This window comes from Pagrus pagrus (genome assembly GCF_965226575.1).
Source record: "Pagrus pagrus genome assembly, chromosome: 14".
NCBI classification, from domain to species: Eukaryota; Metazoa; Chordata; class Actinopteri; order Spariformes; family Sparidae; genus Pagrus; species Pagrus pagrus.
Window position 1 is genome coordinate 23,461,749 of NC_140198.1, and position 23,535 is coordinate 23,485,283.

General features: G+C 43.7%; 1 protein-coding gene across 2 annotated transcripts in view; it reads right to left on the reverse strand.

Annotated features, from left to right (window-relative positions):
- Positions 1–23,535, reverse strand: part of srrm3 (serine/arginine repetitive matrix 3) — an 80,846-nt gene that overhangs the window by 32,393 nt on the left and 24,918 nt on the right. For both annotated transcript variants that reach the window (XM_084372893.1, XM_084372892.1), the window contains exon 2: positions 8,778–9,085. In XM_084372893.1, the coding sequence (XP_084229019.1) occupies positions 8,778–9,073 (296 nt within the window). In that variant the 5' untranslated portion in view covers positions 9,074–9,085. The remainder of the gene's footprint in view (positions 1–8,777; positions 9,086–23,535) is intronic.

The following is a 23,535-nucleotide window of genomic DNA, read 5'->3' on the forward strand; positions in this document are numbered from 1 at the left end:
ACATGAGAGTTTCACTGGCAAAGCGATAAAGAGCAGGGGACTGTCCATCACTCAGTGCTGAAACACTGACTCCTCTGAGGCGGAGGCCCGTAGCAGCACCAGTTCTACAAACCGGATTGTAAATCAACCAGTGGCTCATTTCAGCGTGGAAATAGCATTACTCTGAGGAGTGTTTGCTTTTCTCAGATTAAATATAGCAGCCAGTACCATGTATTCGGGGCAGGGTGCTATCAGTGCGTTGACGGTGCGGAGAATGAGCAGTGCGATGAAGAGCTGAAATAGCTGGAAGACGGCCCAACGGAGGGGAAGCCAGCCGGTGTGTGAGCCCCATCGGGTCCTGCTGCACGGCAATCTCTCAGCCCAGCGGCTGTCAACTCAGCACAAAGGAGGCCGCAAACACGCACTTTATATTCATGGTTTTCCATGCACGGCGCAGGAGCCATCACCATACGTTAGCTGCTGCCCCGACAACTCTACAGCGGTGCTCTCAGCGGTCTGTTGTGGATCGAAGAAGGGTGTACAATAGGTAAAAGGGTGAGAAAGGACACTGGCTGTGAAAATGAATGTGCCCTGGCTGAAGAGAAGCCGTGGCTGTAGGGCGCTCTCCTTCACATTGTGCTGATGATGGTGAGGATGTTAGCGCCTGCAGCTATCTCTGTTGACACTCCAGCTAAAAGCAAGAAAAGGAGGGTCAGCGCTTATGAAGTTAAAGGCTCTGTTGACACATGACCTACAGAATCTCCTCTTTCTGCTTCTCTGTCTCTTTTCTCCGTCCTCCCACTGAATCGCTTGATTCAGAGGCTCTGCACAGCTTGACGGCATGAAGCTCGGCAAAGTTGGGTTCCTTTTGATCGTTTCTTGCTTTCCAACCAAAGTCAGAGAGTGTTTGCCCAGCAGTGGCGCTGCTTATACAAAGAGTGTGGGGTTTAGAAGTACGGGCCGGGAGATCCCCCACTGCTCCCGAATGTTTGAAGGAACCTGGTGACTGGTGGGCAGGCTCACCTACAGAGATCAAAATCTACGGCAGGCTGAAGAAAGGTTACATGATCGGCAAGTTGCATTTAAGAAAAGTTCGCCAAGAATCCGCAGTGAGCTCTGAATCTATCTGGGTAGATGGCCACATATTGGACGTCCATGATGAGCACATCGCAACAACACATCTCTCCTCTGCACATTTAATTAGCACCTCTTGCAGCTGTAAAGGTAGCTGCTTTCTGCCTAACACACCATCTGTTCTGGCCTGACACAGTGCAGAGGAGGGATTGGAGAGGAGGACTGGAGTGGTCACTCTGGGTAACACTGAATTCAAATTTAAATTAATGCTAAACTGAGCATGGCACCGAAAGCCACTTAGCCCAGGTCCATTGCCTATAGCGTGCAAAGTCCAAGCGGTTTGGGTGGAGAGAGACAAGGCACATCCATCAGGGCGAAGGGGTTCCCCCGCCACTCCAGCCATGAGAAATCACCACGATTAAAGAACTTGATTGGAGTAATTAGACAGCTCCGAGCGCCCGCAGATCCCCCCCATTAACTCATGATCCAGGAAAATGAATAGTTGTGGCCCGGAGACCATCCTAACGCTGATAGTCATCGATTTGAGGAGGACGTGCCTACGTGTGTGGGTGTGTGTTTGTGTGCGTGCCAGCGATGTCTCCGCGTTTGATGTCTGAAGAGCCTTTTTTCCACAAGTCGTCCCCAGGCGCTGCTGTATACCTATGAAAGTCTGCCGCCATCAATCTCGCTGCAGAGAGCACAGAGGCAAAGCGATGCCAATGTAGTTAGGAAGATTGAATGGCGCTGGGAACGCGGGAAGGCGAGCCCGAACGCCCCCACATTTCTATTTCAGGGGCAGAATTAAAACGACCTACAGAGTGCCACAGTGAAATAGTTTAACTCTAAACTGGAGAGGATTTTCCTCTCCACGCGTATGGATTGTCTGGTTAGATAACAGATACAGGATGGAGCTGAAATAAAGAGTCACAAAGAGAGACTACACCTTTCTCTCTATACAAAGCTGCTCTTTCTCCTCCCCCACAGTGTAAGCAGATCAATGGTTGGAGCAGCACAATCAACCACTGCTCCTCTTTCTGATTGCTCATCTTCTCTGCGCCTCCTGCAACAACGGCGTTTGAAGCTGTTTTGTCCAGCGTGGACCAGCTATATTGGCTCAACAGCCCCGCAGTGACAATGTATAAAATGGGTCATTCTCCCTGTGATGCTTTCCTCCCAATTTCGTCTTATAGGACTCGAGCTTATCGTCTTATGACGCAGACTTTGGCTTGCAGGAAAACCTCCATCAGACAGAGAGAGTTATTTGCCGTGGCCTCAGAGGCTCCGAGAGCAGCTCTCTTAATAAGATCCTCGCTACTCACATCTCCTGTGATGTGTCACTGTGGAAGTTATTAAAGGAGTACCAAAACACTGGTGGTCACGATGAAGCAATTTAGCTCTGAAACTCCACAATTAACCTCTTTTCATTGCAGTTTCAATTTATTGCAGACAGACTTAATTTGCTTGTTTGGCCTCATGTACAGGCACCAACACAAATTCAGTTATGCTTTGCTGTGGTTTTTTCGCTTGTGCCGGGCTACACCTCTCCACTCGACTTTAAAACCAACAGATATTAATTTTTCAATACGCACATGCACATCTAATTTTTCTGCTCGGTGAAGCAGAAAGAATAATATCTTCTGCTTCTTATTCAAGGAACTGGTACCACTGGTGGCACACACACAGTTTCATACATGCATAAAGAGGGCCTAGCTCACACTTTGTTATGGGTGGACGTTATTATCTTGTAGCCCAGTTGTTGCCAATATGGACATTTTAACTAATTTCTTGAATTGATAGTCTTAATAATCGATAATCGGTTAATCAGTTTATCACCCCACAGAAATATGTGTTCTTAACCACCTAGCCAAACATGAATGATCAACAAAATCGCCAAGTATGTAAAGTAAGGTTTTAAAATGTGTCAATCTGTATAGTCATAAATCAAACCAGCTGACATCCTCAGCACTGCACCATAAACATGACTTATTTCATCCGCTCATATAATTTTTGCTTTGTGAGGAGCATAAAGGGACGACAGCTGGCACCACGTACACCACACTGACTGTGTTGATTAAATGTGTTGGATGTTCTTTAACCACTGACTTCATCGATGTTAGATGCAAAATCAAAGTAGGCTACATTTGGAGTTTTAAGAAAAGATAAAGTAAACACAGAGTTAATTGAATGACAAAATAATAAAACACAAAATAAAGATTTAATTTTAATTGCAGCTCTCCCTTCTGTCGCTATCTGAGAACTTGTCTAACAAAGTCAAAGACATCCTGAAGCGACTACACAGCTATAACGTGGTAATATCAGTTGGTATAAAATGTAATTTGGGACTTTTTGAATTACAAATGAATTGTGTTTTAATTAAAAACATCTTTTGTACCAGTATTTTGTATTTTGTGATGTACCTGTGCCCATCTCTGATTGTAGGTCACACACCACAGTGAGAGTGGTGACTACAGACAGACAGAAGATGCTGCATCAGAGCCAAAGTAACACATTTTTTTGAATTCATTTATTTTATCGGCAATCAGACAAAAAAAAACACAGACGCAGATAATTAGTTCATCCCCGTCCCATATGTGGGGTTCATGTGTTTAAAGGGAGCGGCGTGTCGCCTGCAGATTACAGTGCCTGAGTCCCGATGAAGAGAGCTCATTAGAGAGCTGGAAAAAGGCTCAGACACCACAGGAGTTGAAAACATGAACAATCATTACGGCTCATTTAGCGTGGAAAAACACCCCTGAAATAGAATCCGGACTCTTACATGTTGAGTAGTCCTTGAGCTTGAAATCAGTCACTGAGCTGCGTTATCACAATGTACTGTAGCCACACTTAAAAGTAGACACTAAGCATGTGTTGAAAGGCTCAGTACATGCAGTGATCAGATGGTGATGATTAGTTTTTTGTACTAATTCCTCAAATAGCGACTCTAACAGATCAACGGCCCGATGTATGTAACCTCCAGCACATCTGATATGCATAAAAGGGCAATGCAGCGGCGGAGCCTCACTGAATGGGGTCTGCTGCTAAATGAACAGACTCCTTTAATTGCTGAGCCTGTCTAATTGGCTCCCAGGGTGAGGCCATCACTCATGACAGACTATTTATCCTGGTCTTATCTCTGGAGAAGAGCATGGCTGAATTGAGGGGGTGCTGTGTGTAAAGGCAGGAGGGGAGTGTCTACCATGCTGGCAGAGTTAGAGAAGGAGGCAGGCGTCCAACCTGCCCCCCAGCCTAATCCTTCACCGAGGCCTCAGTCAGGACGGGGAGTCCGGGGTGACGTCGAGGCTGAGCCCGCTGGCTTAAACCCACAACAAATGAAAACAGACTCCAGCCACCATTTTAATTGTGTCTAATGCCTGGCATTGCTCTCTCTCTCTATCCCTGTGTTTCATCCTCGGCTCTATCCCTTAATCCTGCTCACATGCACACACACACTCTCTAATTTAAAGAGGAACATTAGAAATTGGAGAGGCACGGGGAGCTGCGCCGCGCCAAGCTGGCAAATGAGATCCTCCTTTTATTATAGTTTAACAAGATGACTCGTGTCCATCCAGACAGGGCTTTAACACTCAGCCGAAGCGGTCGCCGTCCTTCAAGTGCCGCTGTCTGCCAGCGAGCCTGTGCAGTCTGACGAGTGAGTGGAGCCGGTCAGCGTGGGTCTTCTTGTATTCTGTCATCATTAGCCAAGCTGCTGCCTGCCACTACACTGTAGCACTCTTTTACATTGGGCTCAAACCAGGAACAACTACTCCAAGGCAGAGGATGAGCCTTGACAGATGGCTGCAGTGCACCCCCCCCCCCTCTTTTTTTTTTTTTTTTGGGTGGTAAAGTCCAGCACTTTCCTTTCAGCTACATCAATCTGTTGTAGATCCACCATTAGCCTGCAGTCTTAATGAGGCTCTACTGCCTGACGAGCCCAGCCAGGCTCAGAGAAGGGTAGAAAAATGAGTGTAAGTAAAGGGAAGTCTAATCCATCTCCGACTTACTCAAAACCCCCACAGGAGCATTGATTTAATTCACCTTCATACTCTAATGTTACAATCAGCAGAGAGGAGGAAGCAGAAATTAATGAAGATACACTTTTTTTAAAATTTGAAAACCGAACGACGAAAAAACAACAACTCCTCACTAATTAGCCTGCCCTTTATTTAATTAAATCACTCTCCCCTAATGTATCGAGGATTAGCCGCCTTTTTATAAGTGACGGGTGTGATGTGAATGAAATGTCATGAGGTATCAGTGGGAAAGTGAATTTTCTCTGTACCGACGTAGGATCACAGAGCTCGTCATTAATTACAGTCTCAGCTAGCCTGGAGTTTGCCTGCGAGCTGTGGTTATTCAAGCAGCAGTGTGTGTGTGTGTGTGTGTGTGTGTGTGTGTGTGTGTGTGTTTGCAGATCAGCCTGAGAGAAGCCTTGAGTCTTTGGATTAGGGCTGACTGCAGTCACTACAATTTTCATGGCCACGGCGTCAGCACACGCTGATCCCTTCCTAACTTTGGGCTGGAGGACACATATCATGCTAATGAAACAGACTACTTTGTGCACTACGCTCACTGTCTCTATGGCAACCCTCGCTAATAACCATTACTTGAGGATAAGGCCATTAATACAAAGTTCAAGTGTTGGCTGTAACAACATCACGGATGAGTAATGTCGCCTCCGTGACATATACAAGATTGTGAAGCAAAAACCGCCGCTGCAGATGTATTAATCTACATGTATCACCATATTTGAACCATGGAAATGTTGTACGTGTGTGTGTTTGTTTGTGTGTGTGTCTGGCATTTTCATCTGTGAAGTAAAATTTGTATCACGTAATTCATGCGGAAGCTACATGGTGCAGCCGTGGCTCTGGGGATTACCAGGATTGTTTCTGCTACCTGCTCAAACCACATCACTTTCATGTTTTACCGAGCAACACACGCATGAACAGATTCTGCTCAAAAGATTGAATTCTGATAATGAAAAGAGCTTTTTTTCTTTCTTTTTTTTAACCATGAGATGTTTCTGAAGTTTTTACCTCTTCTTCTCACTAGCACAAGGCCAAATTCCCAGCATAGTGCGGTTTTTGTCACCAATATCTCCCGCTAGCTTTGGACAACGGACAATATAGTAGAGATTCAAACTGGTGTGTTTACATGCTGAATAAAGTGATCCCCAAAGCATTTAAACTTTTTGGAAATGTGCAAAGTGGTTCTACTCACTATGACACGTCTAATCTGACATGTAACAGTAGAAGAATGTGTCTTTTCCCCAACTTTATTAAGAAAATTCATTGATTTATCATTCACTTGCCTGTTAACACAATTTTGAAGATAAACCCACATCATGTCCTGGGAACAATATTTGATTTTCTGGTTTGAACGGCTTTTCGACCATCGAGGCAATCAGCAATCCTTAAATCTTTCAAGATCTAAAACCAAAAAGTTGAATGGACCACAGATCGGTTCTGTTTTTAACGGCCACGTTTCTGTCTCTATTTAAAGCAACTACACCTAAAGTTACCCCACTTTTTTTCTCACAGTCTTTACCATTGCTACATGTAGATGTAAATGCAGCTACAGTTTCTACAGGGGACAGTGTAGAATCCCCTGATACACACAGTCACGGGTCTTTTTACCTTGCTTCCCTCCTGCTTCTCCACAGGAGCCACTAGAATAGTGACAAGGACACGATCCTTCACCAGGTAGCTGATTGTGAGCGTTGCCAATTATGTTAAACGGGGCTACTGGCCAAGCAGGAAGCACCGAGGTCTGTGCCAAAGCGCTCCCTGTAGAGTCCTTAATATAGAGTTGTTTCTTATTCCAGCAGGACCGGAGCAGCCTCCCTCATAACGACATGAGTTTAATTTCTGTCCACCACAAAATTATCATCCTGCAAGGATCGTACATGAATGCATTTTGAAAAGCGATGACATTATTGGTCATTTGCGTACGTCGATGGCAGCTAGCACAACTTCTGATGATGATTTCATCCTGATCCCTCCTCATTTCCATACCATGCTGCTAAAAACGGCCGCATCATCAAATCACAGCACTATGCACTGCAGCCCCTTATGCTGACTGCACTCCTCTGCAGGGGCTTGTTTTCCATTTTATTTCCCAATATTGCAACGAAAATGACTTTTGGCATGAAACAGATTTTGAATGTAATGTTTTGCTGCAGCTTGTGAACTTATGAACGCCCCTACAGGTACACAGCTGTCAATGTCAAGCGCTCTACTACACAGAGAGTGCTTTCATGGCTCGCACTCCAAACAGCTCCACAATAACTGAATTGTTAAGAAAAGATAAACAACTACTGTTCCACTGGAAACGCTAACGTCACTTGACATCAAATATCCAGCGCAACTCGAGTGCCTACTCGCTTGCTGAGTTTTTTTGTTTAATACACACTGTACTTCATGTGAAAACATGTTTGCACTCTGTCCAAAAACTCTGTTGCTTTTTTAGGCGAGGATTACTCATGCAACTGATTCATTAAAATCTCTGAAGTGCACAAACTGCTTGTTTTTGACTCGACAAGAGCCGACTGTGCACCGGCAGCTACGCATTTGCGAGATTTGATCTTTAGCAAAATCAATGGCCCCAAATTGGCAAGAAGATCCAATAAGATCTGTGTTCAGGCAAGTTTCATTCAGAGAGTGTTACAGAATAAAAAGACATATTTCACACTCCGGAGCTTCAAGTCCCCGCAGAGCAAAACATAACAGATGTAGCAGTGTCAGTATTGTATTAGAGGACTTGAAACAATTAGAAAATATGAATACTGCTTCCAACGCAATCAGCATTGTGCTGTGGCAGAAATAATTCCTATAATTCTGATATAAAGAGTGAAAATGTTGTGCTAAAGCAACGGGGTTGTTTTTGTTTTGTTTTGATTTCTTTGATTGATTAATTTTCGTATCACACTCAAACTACAATTTTACTCAGATCAAGGCATTATAACTCTTTCTCTGCAGTTAATATCTTCATTTATTTGGAGTTGTTTCACCTGGGAAATGTCAGTCCAACATTCACTTAGCTCAGTTTTTGCCCTCTACCAACTCCTGAGGGAAATATCTGGATATTCAGCTTCTAAATGCTCCATAATGTAACGTGGGTGGAAGAGCTTCTTCACTGAAAGTAGCTGCTTTGTGTGGCCAAACACATAAGAGGGCCTTCATAAACTGGGGACATGACAAATAAACTAAAAAGGCTTAAAAGCCCCGAAAATATCTTTAAAAAAGAAGAAGAAAAAAACCCGGCAGCAATGCTAAATTGCGGCACTTGTTAAAAAAGGTTTGATTGGATTTGTACACTGGAGCGGTCGTATAAAGTGAGTGCTCTGATATGTTTGATCCAGCCTCTTATGTGAGTCAATGTGGAAAACAGCTACACAGAGTGCCTCTCATATTTGATCAATACGACGTTAACATTATCCTGCTAGCTTACGTCAGCCAAACCTGCTATGACACTGTTGCCATGCTACCAACTCTATCCAAAGGTAAACTATAGCCACTCACTATACTGACAGCCTGGGTGTTTGGCAATGCTACGCCACACATTGTTCTTTATAGTTGTCTCATCTTTAGTGTCCTGTGTCATATACAGTAAGACATGGCGATGGGATGCACAAACAAACGCTGAACAAGTTTTACGTCCGTTCTAAAATATTGATTATAACTGCTTTAAGTGCGAGGCCCATTGTGGTCAATGGTTCTACTCACCCCTGCTCCTCCATCATCTCCTGCAGCTCCATACATTTGAGCTCCACTCTCCTCTTCCTCTCATGGTCCAGAATCTCTCTGTGTGGCTTCTTCACCAGGACAGGCTCAGCTTTGGGCTCCTCCTCCTCCTCCTCCTCCGTACCCGGCTGTCCGTCCTCGGCTTTGGCTTGTAGGGCTGCGGCCGGCGTCGGCCCTCCTGGTCCTGCGGCTGTTCCGGCTCCTGCTCCGGGGACCACGGGCTGGGCCACCCCGTTTGCACCATCTTTGGGAGACGGCACCCTCGCAGCATCGTACATGATTACAGAACTCTGTGGAGACACAGATAAGGAGGATTTATTACTGAATTCTATCTAGTGCTACTACTACGACTACATTCAGCAGAGTATAAATTATTCTTCACTTTCAGGACAGTGTACAGCCCCCCGAAGGCCCCTTTATGCTCCCTGAACCCCAGTTTGACAAGCAGAAAGCTGCCAACTGATACACACACAAATTCAGTCCGTGCAACAACAAACTCGGATGAACAATAAGCCACAATGATTCAGAGTTGACAACGCACACTGATAGGTGAGCTGAGACGTTAATACTTTTGGACAGGCTGCAGCGTTTCTGTCTGAGCTGAACAGTACCCTTTGCTAACATTCATACACTTCAACATACTGTACACTCATGCACACACACACTTTGGATCTTGAGTACATGTAGACGTGCATTGCCAGCGACAGCGCTGGCAGCATCTTCTGCTGCATGAGTCAACAGCCCAGTAGTGCCTGGAGGAAGGTTAGGGGGAGAGAGGAAGAGTTTGAAACGCTCTCATCTCCTGGACCCAATCGAAGGTGAACATAAGGGTCATATACCAGCAGGGTTGGGCAAGTTACTTCCAAAATGTAATGTACAGTATTACACATTACTTGTTGCTATCATTTGTTACTGACTACACTGCTCTGTGTTACTTTCGTGTTTCATGTCAGTGTAAAAACAGGCCCTAAAGCAGTCTGTGAGGTGGGACTTCTTCAGAACGCATTGAAATAGCTTGGCTCCCATGTAACCCAGCTATCTACCTTTATAGTAAAGGGAGAATAATTTGCTCCAATTGTGGGTGATTGATTTATTGATAGCCAATAATAGCTCGTTCAATAATACACAGTATCAAAGAGCCAATTTGCTTTCCAAACTGGGGTGTCCTGGGGTGAAAACTAAACAGAAATGGGTGGAGATACCTTCATGTTGAAGGCAGTAACAGAACAAAAGCAAACACACCCAACAACACTGAACAGGAAGAATAGAAAATATGTATCTTGTCGAAAGAAGGTTTTTTTTCGTTGGACGAACAAAGGTGACGGACAGTGAGTGATGGACTTCACAGGATTCATTTAATGCAAACCCTTTTTGATTCTTTTGATCGTCGGACTTACAGACTAAAGGAGGAGGAATGGACACAAAGAGGACCATTTCTGTCTGTCAATCTGTAAATTTGAATTCTTCAAATGAACTGGATGACAAAACTTAAAATATTAATACTGTTATGAGCTGCTTCGAACAAGCTTACACCGGTCTCCAGGTTGAAACAGCTATAAACACTTTGTTTCAGACGGCAAAGCATTACTGGACGTAGTAACTAACAATATTACTGCAAATCCGATTAGAAAATGTGTTATATTACTCCTATACTGCCGAAAGCAATGTTGCTGTAACAGGTTACCTCTGTAGTGCTTGACCCCTAACGCTGTATACAATACATCCAGCTACGGAGCCAAAGGAGGATGAGAGTGAAGGACGCTAACTATCTTAAGGACACGGAGGCTGAAGTCTCTCACAACACAACAGGTGACAGGAGAAAGTGTACTGAAGTATTGATTCGTCTTTAATATAACTTGACTGACTTATTGTATCGCCACTGAATGCATTCTTTGTTTCTGACTTGCTTGACCTTTCTGTTTCTGGCTCGTTTACTGATGGAGTGATGAGCGTGTCATTCTTCTGAATAAAAAGTCGTCCGGTACAAGTGCTGCATGGACCGGGCTCTGATTAAGATGGATTGTCCTGTTGAGGCCGGTGTAGAACATGCAGGCCTTCACGTGCCCACGAGCCTCGGCTGCCCGGCGCCGGTCCTCTCCCTGTACAGCTAATGGCTTCATTTTTCACTGAGCAGCCAAAACGGCCCAGCGGAGGCACTTCATCACTGTCACACGTGGAGGAGCGGAGACGGGGTGACACCGAGGCCGGGATGGACAAACTTCCAGAACTACCCGGCGCATTTCATCTCATTGTAGTGAGTGTGCGAGCAGCTTGCGCCGTATAGGCAGGCGGTTCTCACTGCTGGAGCCGGTTCTGGAAGTCTTTGACTGGTTAATGGGGATGTGCTTGTTTTCGAAGTGCTGGGAGCGGGTAAACGAGCCGTGGATCTGTGCGTATAGCGACACGGCTCTCGGCTGACAGAACAGGTGGCAGGACAGCAGGAGGCATCATCTCTGAATCTATTATACACTAAATCAGCGCTTGATATTCCATGACAGCAATCTCTCATCTGCAAGCGCTCGTCAAAAAACAACTCCGGAGAAGATTATATGGCGGCAAGCTCTCCGTAGTCCTTCAAAATGACATTCAGGTAGGCAGGAGGGCCTCTGTATGAGATTGGAAGGAAGTCAATTAACATGAGCTTCTTTTCTACTCATTAAGCAGAAATGTCAGAACAGAAACAACACTTCCTGTGTCTGTCTTTCCTCTAATTAGGCCAGGCGGTCATTGGCTGGGAGTGCTCAGGTCTGGATCTAACAGCCAGAGGGGAGGACCATCGCTAATCCCATTTGTGCTGGACACCATGTCTTGGCCGCTGGGTCGTTCCTGGTAACAAACCCCACCACTTACACCGCACGCATTTACCCAACCGAGCGTGAGAAGCTGTTTGAAATTCAGCAGTAATGAGCTGAGATAAAATTAAGATATCATCGGAAAATCTGCGGGAAAGGACCCTCCCATCTCAAATGAAAATCTCTACATCGCCAGATGTGAGAGTCAAAAGCTGCGGGGCCGAGCTCCAGCCTGTGTTAAACCACGCTGTAAATATCGAGTCATCTCATTATACTAATGCATCATTCCACAGTCAGTCCTTTTGTCCCCTGGAGGGGAGAGGAGGGGGGCGCATAAAAATCTGTTCTCTTTCAAGTTAAGACAACTAAATCATTTAATTGTGTAATGAAAAAAAAATCAGAGCAGAAAGGGGGGAGTTGTCAGTGAGCTGATAAGGCAGCGGCACACAGTTAATTGTGTGCGAGTCCTCTACAGGGACTGAAGGTTATCTGGAGCGACTGTATTAATGGTGGCACCAACCTTTTCTGCTATTATTGCGAGGGCGTGTAAGACTGTCACATCCCGACAAACGCTGTCTGTAATTAGTCATTATGCTGAGTGAAGTTGTTTAGACACATGCGCTAAGTGACACCATCAGTCATTTCAAATCACAAAGAGATAATGTGCACTTGAACATTCAATATTCCGGTTTGAAATCAAAGACGCTGACTGGTGCTAGAAACAAAAGAGACATCGAGCGAGAGAGGACGCTTCCTGCCGTCTGATCTTAACCTCTGCCCGTGGTTTCCTGCGCTGCCTGCTTGACTGGAGGCCTCTGCTGTGTCGGCACTGCAGCCCCATCTTCTGCTGACATCACACCATGTACAACAAAACAAGCCCGGAGCGTAGAAAAAAGGCACAATCCTGGTGGGTGAGGTGCCAGTTTTCACTACATTTTGAAGGTTTTTTTTATTCAGGCATCATTATCGCTCAGTGACACGGTGGCTGTGTGCCCACACAGGGCTGACTCATCTGATGCACACAGTCCATGGATCACGCACTTAAAGCTCAGTTAATGAGGATAACATTCACCGTGGCCACGCTGAAAAAAAAAATCGTACTCTCATTAGGACTCTAATGTTGCATTAGGCTAATGAGACATTAGAGGGGGGACTGCCTGGACTTGAGCCACAGTGTGATTATAGCAATTTGAATTTTTTTTTCCCACATGGGGGATTTTATCAAAATATATCATTAACAAAAGTAAAGGACATCATTGGTACAATACTCTGTAGTCCCCGTGAGCTGCAATCGGTTGGGATAATTGAATTTCTTGCTTGTCGTCCTCTCTGGATGGATAGATTACCAGTTGACTGCCTACGTCATCATTAGAAGCAAATGTACACAAGGACCTGACCTCAGGAACTCCTTAATTAAAGCAAGAAGCAGGTCGATTACATATCACTGACATAGATTTGTATTGATGATAAAAATCTGCTTCTTTACTGTGACAACATCTTACTTGAAAGTCTATATACATAAACAATCATGCAATTAACACTTGGTACAGATGTGTTTCAAAGTATCAATAAAGATATTGTAACCCTCTAAAATCAAGCAAACATAAATAGCATAATTCATATGTTCTCCACATGGTTTTCCAAAAGACTTTTTAAATCAAGTGATCTCATTATGTCCTCTTCCTCTGCATCGATTGAATGGCACCTGTCTGAAGAATTAGCACCACCAACCTTCTTACTCTAATATTCACAAAGCAGTAGTGGATGGAAACGCATTGTATTTGGAGTACCAGTTCCAGCGTTAGAGGTCGTTAGCAATTGTTTACAATACCAGATCAACAAGGCATTACGTGGTATTTTAGGCACACAAACACCAAAGCAACGCGTCCATACATAGAAGTTAGACAGAACTGTTTGCAAGACTGATTTGATGAGACCCAAATAAGACATAAGTGCTGATTAACAGCTTCCACAGCTGCTGATTTGCGAAGCAGCCATCTTGTGCCGCCTGGGAACTCGGAAATTCTGATTTATGACTTCGAATGAAACGCACCATATCTGTCAAGCATTTGTATAACATTCTAAACTAAGCTAAATGATAAGCTAAAAAAGATGGTAGAAAAATAATACCTGCTATTTTGTTGCATGTTCACACTGTCAATGTGAACATTATGTTATGAAACTGATGTTAGCGTTGGGCTCAGCCAGCCTCACAGGACTGTTGGCGATGCGTTCGACGATTAGTCTTGTTTGATTGCAGTGAATATAAAAGTAAATGCAGGCATGAAATGCTGTATTTCTGTCTATAAACCAGTTAGTGGATGAAACACTGCAGCTTTGCATCGACACATTAGCACTTATAAATGTCATTGGTCATTCTCAGCTGTATAGATGAGGGAAGACTTTCAGGATAGCAGGACTAATTCTTCACCAGCTCCCTCACAAATGGTATAAAATGTGCAGCTTGTTCTTTACAGCATGTTTCTTTCTCTGATATACGAACATATTGCAGCTTTTTTACAAGGTAAATCTACACAGCAGGGTACTTTGAGTGCAGAACATATGTACAGCCATCTGTACATTTAGTCCTGTTATTGTAAATAGTGCAGATGAAGCCTGGTACGTATGACTAGAAGAGCGTCAGAAGATGAAAATTCTTCTGACGAAAATTCTTGTATTCAGAGACTGACTTCTGTCTGCACAACAGACTGCACTTTGTGGAAAAACACACGTAGGCGACAGCGTGCTTCTATTTATTTTGTGCTGCAGAAATTCCTTGGCTTGTTTAAGTGGATTCCATCTCTCCTGCTACAGTCTGCGGAGAAAAGCGGAGAGGTGGGACCGGTCTGCTTGGAGCCACTTTCCTCTCTAAAAGCCGACTCTCTCTCCCTCTCTAACCCTTCGCCCCTCTCTCACAGCGCCCCGGCTCACTCTGTGTTGTGCACAAAGGCTCCGATGATTGGATCTCACTCAGCGGTGGCTGCACCTCAACTATGATTGTAGGGTGGCAGTAACAGGGGGCCTGACCTTGACTGAGAGAGGCAGAGAGGAGCTGAAAAACATCCTTGGTGGCCATCTCTAAAAAATAAAAAAAAAGGAAAAAGTTCCCCCGGTGAAAAGAGACATTTTCTCCTGGATAAACTTTGTGTGTACATGTCACTGTATCTCTTCTCACCAACAGCATTCACGAAAGTTCCCTCTCTCCGTCTGTCTCCTATCTCCCGCTTTCAATCACACCTTTTCCACCAAAATAATCTGCCCCTTGGCTGGAAGCTTGTGTTTTGTTTTTAGCACTTTGGCACCCAGAGGATGTGTTTAGCTCACCCAAGGTCAGCTGTCTTCATTCCAGGCACGTTGAATTGCTGCTGGGTGCCGGGGAAACAAGCAGCCTCAACTTTTTCTGTCTCTTTTTTTTTTTTTTTAATCGTACTCGGATGGAAGGTGCATGCGAAATGAGGAGCGGAGGTCTGAGGAATGGTAATAGAAAAGAGGGAAGATTTGCACAGTGGCCTTGTTTGAAGTTCAAACGGGGGATCAAAAGTTTCGGCGCATGTAATTTCTTATTTGCTGCTGTTTACCAAAGCCTTCGCCGCCCGCTACAAAGAGACCATACTAAATACAACAAGAGAGATAGACTTCAGCTGACATGTTGGCGCATTTTCCACACAGCAGCTGCTTTTAAATTTGGTAAATTCATGTCCAGGCACAGAGAGACTTTATTAAAGAGACATGGGGTTAGACTGAGTATGAGTAGTGTCTGGTAAGTGCTTCACTTACTTTTCTGTTGGTGCTTTGGGAGCTACAGCGCAGAGTGAAATAAGAGTGCAGCTTCAGTTGTAGTTGAGAGAGATTTCTACTCTATCGGGGAGCAGGAGAGGGCTCGAGCAGAGGAGGGACTAGCTGCTGGAGCCCGGCTGATGCTGCGGCGCTGAAGAACTCCAGCGATAGCATTTAGACCCGCAAACGCCTCGCCTCTCTGATGCAGAGCTCCGCACTTTCATGTGAAGAGCCACTCTTTGCATCGTTTGGAACCAACACAAACAGGATGATGAAAAAAAGCAGACATCAACATACTTTGAACTAATGAGAGGCGAGGAGGCAGCTGAAAATGTTTGGCCTTGAGTGGCGAAATATCTTGGCAACCTCAGAGACAGAGCGTGACAGAAATAAACCACCCCCGTCCTATTTTCAACATGCAGAGAACAGCGCGAGTCACCTCAGAGGGAGACAGAGATGCTGCCTTCAGTGTGACATCTGGGCTCATCCTGGCACACAGTTCAGCAGAGCATGTGCCACCTCAGAACAGGGCTCTGAACAGTTTGCCCTGCCTCGCTCCCCAGGGTTCAAACTGTGCCTTTTTTTTTTTTCAAATCCCTCCTCGGCTCTTCGGCAGGTTTACATCTGCTCCAGCTGGCTCATGGCGCAGCTACATTCGCTCTGCCCGAACTCCGAAACTCAACGGTGCTGCCATGTGCCGTGTCTCAGGGGAGAAATGATTAGCACAGGACTGCTTCTGATGCGATTAGTGGGGTCACTGGCAGGGGAGAGATGGTTTCAGGTCTGCATGTCTGAGTCACTCCCCGCCTGTCGGTGCGCTGCACGGCTCAACACATCAGCCTCTGTGCAAACACTTTTTTCAACGAATCCTGGAGAAGAGGGAACGGTAACACTTTAGATTAACCGTCATTAATAGATAGTAAATTTATTGTTAATGAAGCTTTGTTTATAATTATTTCACAGTAAACAAACAATGAAGTGCTTTGTAAATTTATTAAGGTGCGATATGTAAACATTTGAGTTTAAATCATTCAAAGATTAAGTTTATTGTAAAGAAGTGAAATCTGTAGCCTGCTCCTCATCTCTGTTTGAGGCTACTAGCTCAAGGCTACATTAGCTGCTACTAGTGTAACACACCAGAATCTCCAACTTAACTGTAGCCAGTCAGGTCCCATTGTCAGGTTCTGACAAGCAAGAACACGGTGTGAAACGTATGATTTCTCTACAGCATTTCACACTCAGCCTTCTCTATATCTGCCATCCAGCCCCTTCAATTACAGAATAATAAGTCCTCTGTGTCTGCAGTACACTTTACATTAACGAGAACCGATCTCATCACAAGTTCAGTCTGACTCCTCTCAAAGACATATATGGGCTGGAGATCAAACCGAAATAAGTCCCAAAACAAAAAGGTCATTCTTTTCTGTGATATCCCTCCAGTATCCTCCATGTTGGATGTATTAATGGATTCAGCCTCTATCGGGTGTCCTTGCTTATTCAGCAGATACATCACAAGTTGCATTTCAGGTTTCATCAGCTGCTGCGGCCTTTGTTTTGCTTCTATAAGCTTCAATGTTCTTTTAGCCCACAAAGCAGTTTTTCTGATACTGCCAGGGAGTGCTTCTGAGAGCGAACTGAAAGTCTATCTGCGACAAAATACCTCTTTTCAAACTCAGTTTGTCATCTTATTTCATTTTGAGAAGGAGGCACTTTCTTTCTAAAGTGCAAGTTGGTCCCACTGGGATGAAATGATGTCCCCAAAACTTCAGTCAAACTCCTCCGTGTGACTCATCGTACTCAGAGGACAGCCGAGATTGAACAGTGGAATTTTCAACAAAATCTTCTATTCAAGGAGAGAGATAAGAGCAATTTCCTCATCTGTGACCTCTTTCTTGACCTTTCTCTTTCTCACGCTGGGAATGTCATCTGCAGATTACCCGCCATACATTATGGAATATATTAAACGTCCGGCACACATGCGAAGCTTGAAGTAGCTCATCAACGTACCAGAGAGCGCCTCTGTGCACGAGGCTGATGTGTTCTTGCAAATTTGACTCAGTTCCCAATGTCATTATTCTTATTTCACATATTTTCCTCTTTATGAGCTATTATTCCCCAAAGATTAATCATAACTTCATAAAAACCCATCAGCTACAGTTATTCATCCATAAATATTTACATGAAATTATCACTGATTTGCATGATAATGATCAAAAACGAAGCGCAACTTCTGGCTCAGACAGAACTGGAAAGTTTCGATGTGGGTTTTCTGAAAGAGGCGATGCTGCTGGAGCGCTAACATCTTACAACATCCGCTGCACAGTCAGCTTCAAAGAAAAATCTAATTTAAAAAGTTAGTACAACCAGAGTGTTCGGGGTAAAGGGCTGCTTTAAATCGTCAGAGGTTCCTCTTCAAAGTGTCACTGAGGTGTGGTCAGGGTTACACCATGGACTGTGGGGGAACGCACACTTAGTGTTCAGGAAACACAAACGCGCCGTCCTCACAGGTGGCCTTCGTAAATCAGCTTCCAGTCAGCTATTTAAACCTTCAGTGAAGAAGTTCCACAATACTCCACAGTGCTCCACCTATTTAATCATGTGTTAACACTGTAAGCTTTGAAGACATGGTGTTGATATGGATGAAATCTCTCTCTTATCCACCTGCCTGCTCCGTATGGCTGATTGAGCCCGTCAAAGAGAGACTAGGCTGAATAGAGTCAGTGCCTGCAGCAATCTGAGAGCCAATCTCCAGACTGCTGCGGCACAGAAATGAGGCTGTCCTCTTTTCCACCTGCCTGTGCTGCTGCTACCTAATTGACACAGCACTCTGGAGCGCAGAGCGATCAGCTTCCTGATACAAAGTGATGCCTGTCAGTTACCGGCAGACGCTCGCTCCCTGACTGCAAACACCCCTGGACTGCAGGGACATGCCTCTGAGACTACTGCACAAAAACACCTTCACTTCTGCTAAATGCAGCATCCGCTTTAATCCCACATAACAACCACCTTCTACCAGTAACAGCAAAACAACAAGGAAATCTCTCAAACTTTCAGACAATGCCCCTTTTCATTTCCCAAAGGAATGAAACTTGTCGGGAGTTTACAGAGGAATTGTTTTGCTCAGAGCAGCCAAAGGGCTGAGACTAAATACAGGTTTGTTGCCGACAACTTTCCAGGATTGTAATCACCAGCAGCCAGCGGCCCTCTGCTGCTGTCACAGCTTTGTGAATAACAAAAATCGTGCAGGCTGCTCAAACCTCTGGCTAATTACACTGGGGACTCAGGCTCTCTGTCACTTAGCTCCGGGCGAATGAACCAAATGATTTTGTTATTAGTTCCCTACCAGCTAACACCCTTTTTTTTGGTTTTAGTTCAAATGTTCCGACCTGAATGTTTCTAACAGTTTAAAAGAAAATTGAGAGAAAACGATTCACGACGTTTCTCGATCGGCGCCAAATTAGCAGTTTGGAGCTGCAGTAATCAGCATGATGACCTGATCACCGTCAGGTCATTGCTTGCTTGAATAAAAATCTTGATTTATATACTTAAAGGACAAGTTCACCCAAAAAACTAAATTCAGTTATCACAGTATCTAACCATCCTGATGCACATAGCAGTTGAGGTTTTGTAATCCACAAAACATTTCTGGAGCTTCGCCTGGAAAACAGCGTTGTAGCATTCGCCTACACAACTGAAGTAGACGGGGACTTGTTTTTAAAATGTAAGAAAACTACCAGAGAAAAAATAAATACAGAAAAATAAACATTAAAGTGTGTAAATCTAGTCTCCAGAAGCCTGACCTTCATTCAGCATGAGGTCTAGTAGATAATGACTGAATTTTCCTTTTCAGGTGAATTCTCTCTTCACAATTTTTACAATCTTAGTCTTAATTGTTGAGTGGTAGAAATAATATCCCATGAGGCGTGAATGATCCAATGTACTGCACGACCTTGTAGCTAATTAAGAGAAGAAATGATAGATAAACATTTCCTACACACTCACCCCGACTGAAGAGAGGCAAGGACAGATGAAGAAAGCACAAGGCCAACAGAAACCTGGCTGTGTTTATTGGTTCTGCTTCTGTGTTGCTTCAAAGAGCACTTTTACATCTAAAATGATAACAGCTGGGATGTAAAAGGACACTCCAAGCTGCTTTATTGACTCTCGAAGACATTTTATGCTGTATCCACTTAGATTAACGTCTTTGAAGCAGATTCACTGCAGTTTCTTACACGGTGTCAAATGTACTGTGTATCATTGAGAAAGTAAACAGTGGCGAATATGAACTGCAACTACTACAGCTAATTTATTCTGACAAGGTAAAAAGTGTACGCAGTTCTCCACTTCCTTTAATACAGTGTGAGGGCATTTGTTTCCTTCATTTTAAATGCTGCTCACATATGATTCAGTTTCAAGTGCCTGTTAAATATGCAAGAAAAGGACAGTTAAAAATGAAAACAGTGTGTCTTAACATTTTGATTCATGAAACATTTCTTGTTGCGATTAATGATATGATAATTAAAATATCATTTTGACCCTGACCTGTTATTTTCTCTCCTGAGTGCACAGCTATGTCAGCAGCTGTGTGTGACTGATCTTAGCCACAGTGCTTCTCTGAGTCAAGTGCTAACATCAGCATGGTAACATGCCCCCAATGACTTTGCTAACATACTGATGTTTGTACATTATTTCCAAAGTTTACATCTTCAATTAACTAACATGCTAGCAGGCTAAGCATACTAATTAAACAGTAAATACAGCTGAGGTTGATGGGAAAGTTTTCAAAGTATTTGTCATAAACCAAAATATTGGATCAAAGTTATTTAATTCCTCAGGGGAACTTAAAAATATCTGCTCCAAATTTCATGGCAATCTATCCAACAGCATATCCAAAGATATTTGAGCCTGGACCAAAATGGTGGGCCGACCAACTTGCCAACCGGCCAACATCCACAGACCTATGTGGCCAGCCTGGCTGAACCTGTCTGTTTGATCTCAGCCAGTGGTAACCTGCTCTAAGTCCGAGGCCCAGATGAAAGCTCACAGATGAAAACTCATATACAGTCACTTTTTTTAAGGTTTCAAATGGAAGAGAAACGTTCAGATTGGGACCTCTGCCTCTTCCTTCCTGCCTCTGGTTGACAGCAGACACATCCACGGCTTCATTTCCTCGCAGACTGGTAAGATTTTAATACGCGCATCTGCTGCTGGCAGAAAGCGTATGACTCTAAATGGAGCATAGCCAACAATGCATTTCAGTCCTTATTAAATCTGGCATGTTGACTGAGATGCCACATTCTTATTTATAGCTACAGCCTTGTGTGCCACCTCCATGTGCAGCACTACTTCCTGCACCCACTAATTAGATGTTTACGAGATTTAATAATATCCAGTAAATACACTTTGGTCTTTTGTAGTGTACTGTTAGAAAAAAACAGCTTGCATTACCATAGCCTATAGAAACATTCAGCAAAATAAATGCAAAGAATTCAGCAATTATGTTGACATTTCCAGACTGATGTGGTCAGCTTGGTCAAAACCAGCTGTGACAAAGTAAATAAAAACTGAATTTTGATCAGAGTAACAATTTAATGGAAAGGTTGCAAATGATATTTATAATACTTTGTAAATGGTTATTAAATGCTTTATTTGGATGGCCATTATAAAGTTGCGACTGATATTTACTTACCTTTACAAGGTTTATAAAGCATTTCATTGTTTGTCAAGAGTGGAATAACTAGTAACTAAAGTTAATTAACTGTACATTTATAATTCATTAATGATGGTTATCCTAAAGTGTTGCCCATAATGTTTACATGAGACAAACTGTATAATGCTTATTTTCAGGTTCATAATTTTATTTTGGGTTACTACTGGTTAACATGCTATGGTGCTCACAGAAAGCATCAGTGTCATACTGTCCAGTACAACAGCACTAAACTCCCCCTCTGAAATGTTTTAGCTCCTGTCTCTTTAAGGACCGCCCTCCTGAACACCCAGTCTCCTCTGATTGGTCAGCTCACACACGCCTGACCCAGCACCACTAACAACAACAGAGCAGCTGTGCTAAATTAATTCTTACATGCCAAACTAGCCACAAGGCATAAATTATGCAAATGCGTGACTCAGAGATGTAGTGTGATGTCACAAAGTCACGAAAGAAAAAGCAAGACTACTGGTGAGGTGCTTTAAGAGCAAGAGGAGCTTCTGTCGGTACGGACTTTGACCTTTTTTAACTTTAAGGTTTGTCATTGATTAAAACTAAACATAGAATCACAACAGTAGTTGTGTGATAGAAAGAATGAAGGGGGAGTGGGGCTGGACAAAACGCTCTATGAGCCCTCAAAACAATTATATCACACCTCCAACAGACCCTGTACATGCAGTAATATATACAGTATATAATCTTCACAGATGGCTCTGTAATCTCAGCCATACGAGTTATCCTGGACAACAATGAACCTCCAGTTCCATCACAGCTCCACAGCGAAGGCTTAAAATAGTGGGAGGTAGCAGCAAAGCAAAGAATGGTGGTGGATTTTGGGTTCGACAAGGGCAACTACACGCCATTTATCACCAGACAGTCTGTGAAGGCACTGAGTAAGCGCTTTGCTGGCTACCACTACTGCCAACATGTTTAGAGAAAAGAAAATATCTTCGTGTTTGTCAAAAAAAAAAAGACAATCAGATAATCAAGTGGTTTGAAAAATTGAATTCAGCTCTGGCTTGATGGAGGAGAGGAATAATTAAAGGGTTGGATTATAACCGTCATTTATCACTGTACTCATACTAAAAGTTATAATAATAGCCATAATTATATCTGTGCACTGGTTGCTATGGTAATCAAATAATGAATGTCAAGCTGTGGTGTCTGCAAAGGAGTGTACCTGCAAAAAAAAAAAAAAATGCTTCTACTGTATGAAGTGTCAAAGAGGGAATGTACTTGTTTCAGTTTCAAGGTACATTAATTTAATGATCTTTTCTCTAATCATAACAATGGATCTATCAAGCTTAAATCAACCATCATATCGGCATGAATATGGATTTAATCCTGCAATCCAGTAATTATTGAATTGATATTCATTTCATTACAGGCACGCACAGATCCACCGACGGCCGCTGCCGCCCCGCTCCGTGGGTGAATCAGACCGCAAAGGAGGCATGAGCTGTTGGCTTGTCCTCTGAGTCATGGCATTCACGGCTGTCAGCCGAGGGGCTCTCGAGCCATGAGCCTGCACGCTAATCAGATGCAGTTTTCCCTTCCCCAACTTTCATGTGAGGACAGCTCGACGCACAAAAAAAGAAGAAAGAGGGGGATAACAGTGGGTATTAGGCAGGTCAGGGCCACGAGGGCTGAGGATCAGTACACCGACAGGCTACGGATACAAAGTTGAACAAGCACGACACGCTGTATCACGGCGTTCCACCAGACTGCCGCGGATAAAGAAAAGAAAGGGTAAGAATAGTGTGTGCTAAACGAGACAATGACCACACATGAGAGAGAAGAGTGAAGAGAAAAGATGGGTTGTTGCGGGCTGCTACAGAAGATGGAGCAATTGAATGGGAAAAGGATGAAAAGGCCAGTTTATTGGAAAAAAAAGTGTCTCAAAGGGAGAGTAAGAGCATTTTTTTCCCGATGAAACACCTTCAGAGAAAAAGATGTATTGCTCTTCGCTGCATTGTTGGATTTATACTGACGGGAGAAGATTAAACAAAGCTTTTTAAAATCAAGCGATGACTGTCACAGCTAAAGCCAACAGCGCTAGTGGCTCTGCCTTGGTAGATAGTTAATTAGATAACAGTGTGACAAGCCAGTAAGATGGATACAGCTACACACAGGAGGATGCTCAGCAAGCCGAGGTAAGGCTGCACCAGCACCGAGACATCTGGAACATCAGCTGTAGAAGGATTACAGTGACGCTTGTGTGTCTAACAAGCTGAACTTGCATTTTCTCTTAATTAGAGGAAAGTTGTGTTTTTTTGTTTCTTTTGCAGAAAAGCCTGAGAGAATAGTGAGGAAAAGTACTGCAGTGAGAAAGAAGACAGCAACAATAAGCTAATTAGAATGTGAGCTGTATGATTCATTAGTCAAAACCTCCTTGATCAGCACGTGTGTAGCCCAAATTACTGTTTACACCTTTCTAAAGAACTGCATGTGTCTGCAACTTTTA